Here is a 2,488-nt window from a genome sequence, read left to right as displayed (position 1 = left end):
TAAGACTATTTGACTATTTGTGTGTTTCTTATACTCAATCGCGGCGGAAAGAACATGTTGTCGCGAGGATCGACTGCTATATGCGTTTGCGTTTATTAGCCAATTGTATAAAGTCCTAAACGTGAAAAAAGAATTGGTTTGCAATTATTTGAATATGTCTAAAATAAAATATGCAAATAAAACAAACATAGCATATATCATGAAAAATCGCACGATGCGGCTCACATTGAAAATCAGTCAAACAAAGCAAACAAATCAAAACTCTTAAATCACACAGACGATGAAGTGGCGGTGACGGAAATGGGAACTGTATGATTATGAAAGGGATAACAATGACTATGAGAGGTGTAACAATGACGATGAGAGGGATAACAATGACAATGAGAGGGATAACAATGACGATGCGAGGGATAACAATGACGATGAGACTGTTAACAATGACGATGAGAGGGGTAACAATGACGATTAGAGGGTAACAATGACGATAAGATGGATAACAATGACGATGAGATGGATAACAATGACGATGAGACTGTTAACAATGGCGATGAGAGTCTTAACAATGACGATGAGAGGGATAAAAATGACAATGAAACTGTTAACTATGACGATGAGAGTGTTAACAATGAGGATGAGAGGGATAAGAATGACGATAAAAGAGATTACAATGACGATACTGTGAGAGGGATAAAAATGACGATGAGAGGGATTATAATGACGATGAGAGGGAAACGATGCCGATGAGAGTGTGAACAATGACGATGATAGTGTTAACAATGACGAATAGCGGGATAACAATGAAGATGAGAGGGATAACAATGACGATACTATGAGAGCGATAACAATGACGATGAGAGGGATAACAATGACGATGAAAGTGATATCAATGGCGATGAGAGGGATAACAATGACAATGAAAGAGAAACAATGACTATGAGAGGGATAACAATGGCGATGAGAGGGATAACAATGACGATGAAAGAGAAACGATGACTATGAGAGGGATAAGAATGACGATGAGAAGGATTACAATGACAAGAGAGGGGTAACAATGACGATAAGAGGGATAACAATGACGATGAGAGTGTTAACAACGACGATGAGAGCGGTAACAATGACGATAAGAGGGGTAACAATGATTATGAAAGGGATAACAATGACTATGATAGGTGTAACAATGACGATGAGAGGGATAACAATGACGAGGAGAGGGGTAACAATGACCATAAAGTGGATAACAATGACGATGAGAGGGATAACACTGACGATGAGAGGGATAACAATGACGATGAGAGGGATAACAATGACGATTAGAGGGGTAACAATGACGATAAGATGGATAACAATGACGATGAGAGGGATAACAATGCCGATGAGAGGGATAATACTGACTATTAGAGTATTAACAACGGCGACATGAGACTAAACAACACCGGCTAGGTGTAAAAACGATACCGACAAAGGATGTTTACGTCGACGGCAGTTTAAACAGTCGACGAAGGGAGCCGAAATTTTGGCGATGGCCTAGTAGAAACTAGAAGCAAGGACGATAAGACGTTTGTTAACGGTGATATGTGTAACAACGGTGGTATCGGCGTAAACAACGGTGTTTTGAGTAATAAGTACGACGCCAGCGTCGTATAAAACGGTGACAAGATGTTAACAGTGACGACTGATGGAAATAGCAATGATGACAGGAGTGTAATAAAAAGTTATTGTATTGAAACAACGGCATTCGGAGGGTAACGACGATATACAATAGTCATACATAGTGTATAAAGTTGAACACTCAGAATTCCAAATACAATGTAACAGACCAACTAAAGACATAAAATAGTTAGTTATTACGAATGGTCGTAGACATTTTTACGCCGAAAATAATCATTATTCTTCAATAGCTTAATATCTCAAAACAAAAATAATGGATTGGTAACATGGTTGTAGCAATGAACGGCACTAACGTTGTTTTCGCACACACAACTGTCACAAAGATGTCGTGATCAGATTTAACTTCAAGCTCACCGAATATTTTCCACTCTTTCTCCCGCATGCATGACATAAATCTCAATTACTCTAAACGTTTTGTGACCGTTAAAATAAATTCAAAGATTTTATTTAAAAAATCCTCAATATTCAAGCTTAGGCCTCACCAAAGTCATGTTTCGTTCTGCGGATTTGCCGCACCTATATTTTTGAAACGTGAAACAGTTTTTGTTCGAGCGCATCTATATGTTCACCGCGAACCGGATTTTTGTACTTTATACGCCCACATCCAGAGAGGAAAAGAGCGTATTTCTTCCCTGGAACATCTTGTGTATCGTCACAGGATATCATGTGACCGCCTCACTATTTTAAAAGGTCATGTGACGATTATGTGACATTAATCGTGGTTACAACTTGAACTTGCACCACCAATTGATTACATCGGCTTGCACTTGTCACCTCTACAACTGTGGGGATGCAAATATTCTCAGGGCCACATAATTAT

The 2,488-nt window shown here is 38.9% G+C and overlaps 1 protein-coding gene across 1 annotated transcript; it reads left to right on the top strand.

Annotated features, from left to right (window-relative positions):
- The first annotated feature begins 489 nt into the window (after positions 1-489).
- LOC128210590 (prostatic spermine-binding protein-like) lies at positions 490-1,314 on the top strand. The gene is made up of 2 exons (XM_052914941.1): positions 490-678; positions 1,042-1,314. The coding sequence occupies exons 1-2, from the start codon at positions 490-492 to the stop codon at positions 1,312-1,314; spliced, it is 462 nt and encodes a 153-aa protein (XP_052770901.1).
- Positions 1,315-2,488: the final 1,174 nt, after the last annotated feature.

This window comes from Mya arenaria, chromosome 12 (genome assembly GCF_026914265.1).
Source record: "Mya arenaria isolate MELC-2E11 chromosome 12, ASM2691426v1".
NCBI classification, from domain to species: domain Eukaryota; kingdom Metazoa; phylum Mollusca; class Bivalvia; order Myida; family Myidae; genus Mya; species Mya arenaria.
Note: the sequence above shows the minus strand (reverse complement) of the source record. Positions and strands in the feature narration are given on the sequence as shown.

What these genes read in the sequence shown, in the direction of transcription:
- LOC128210590 (XM_052914941.1), top strand. Translation starts at nt 490, where the DNA reads ATGGATAACAATGACGATGAGATGGATAACAATGACGATGAGACTGTT. An exon ending in GAGATTACAATGACGATACT is followed by an intron (nt 679 to 1,041) that starts GTGAGAGGGATA and finishes CAATGACAAGAG; the next exon opens with AGGGGTAACAATGACGATAA.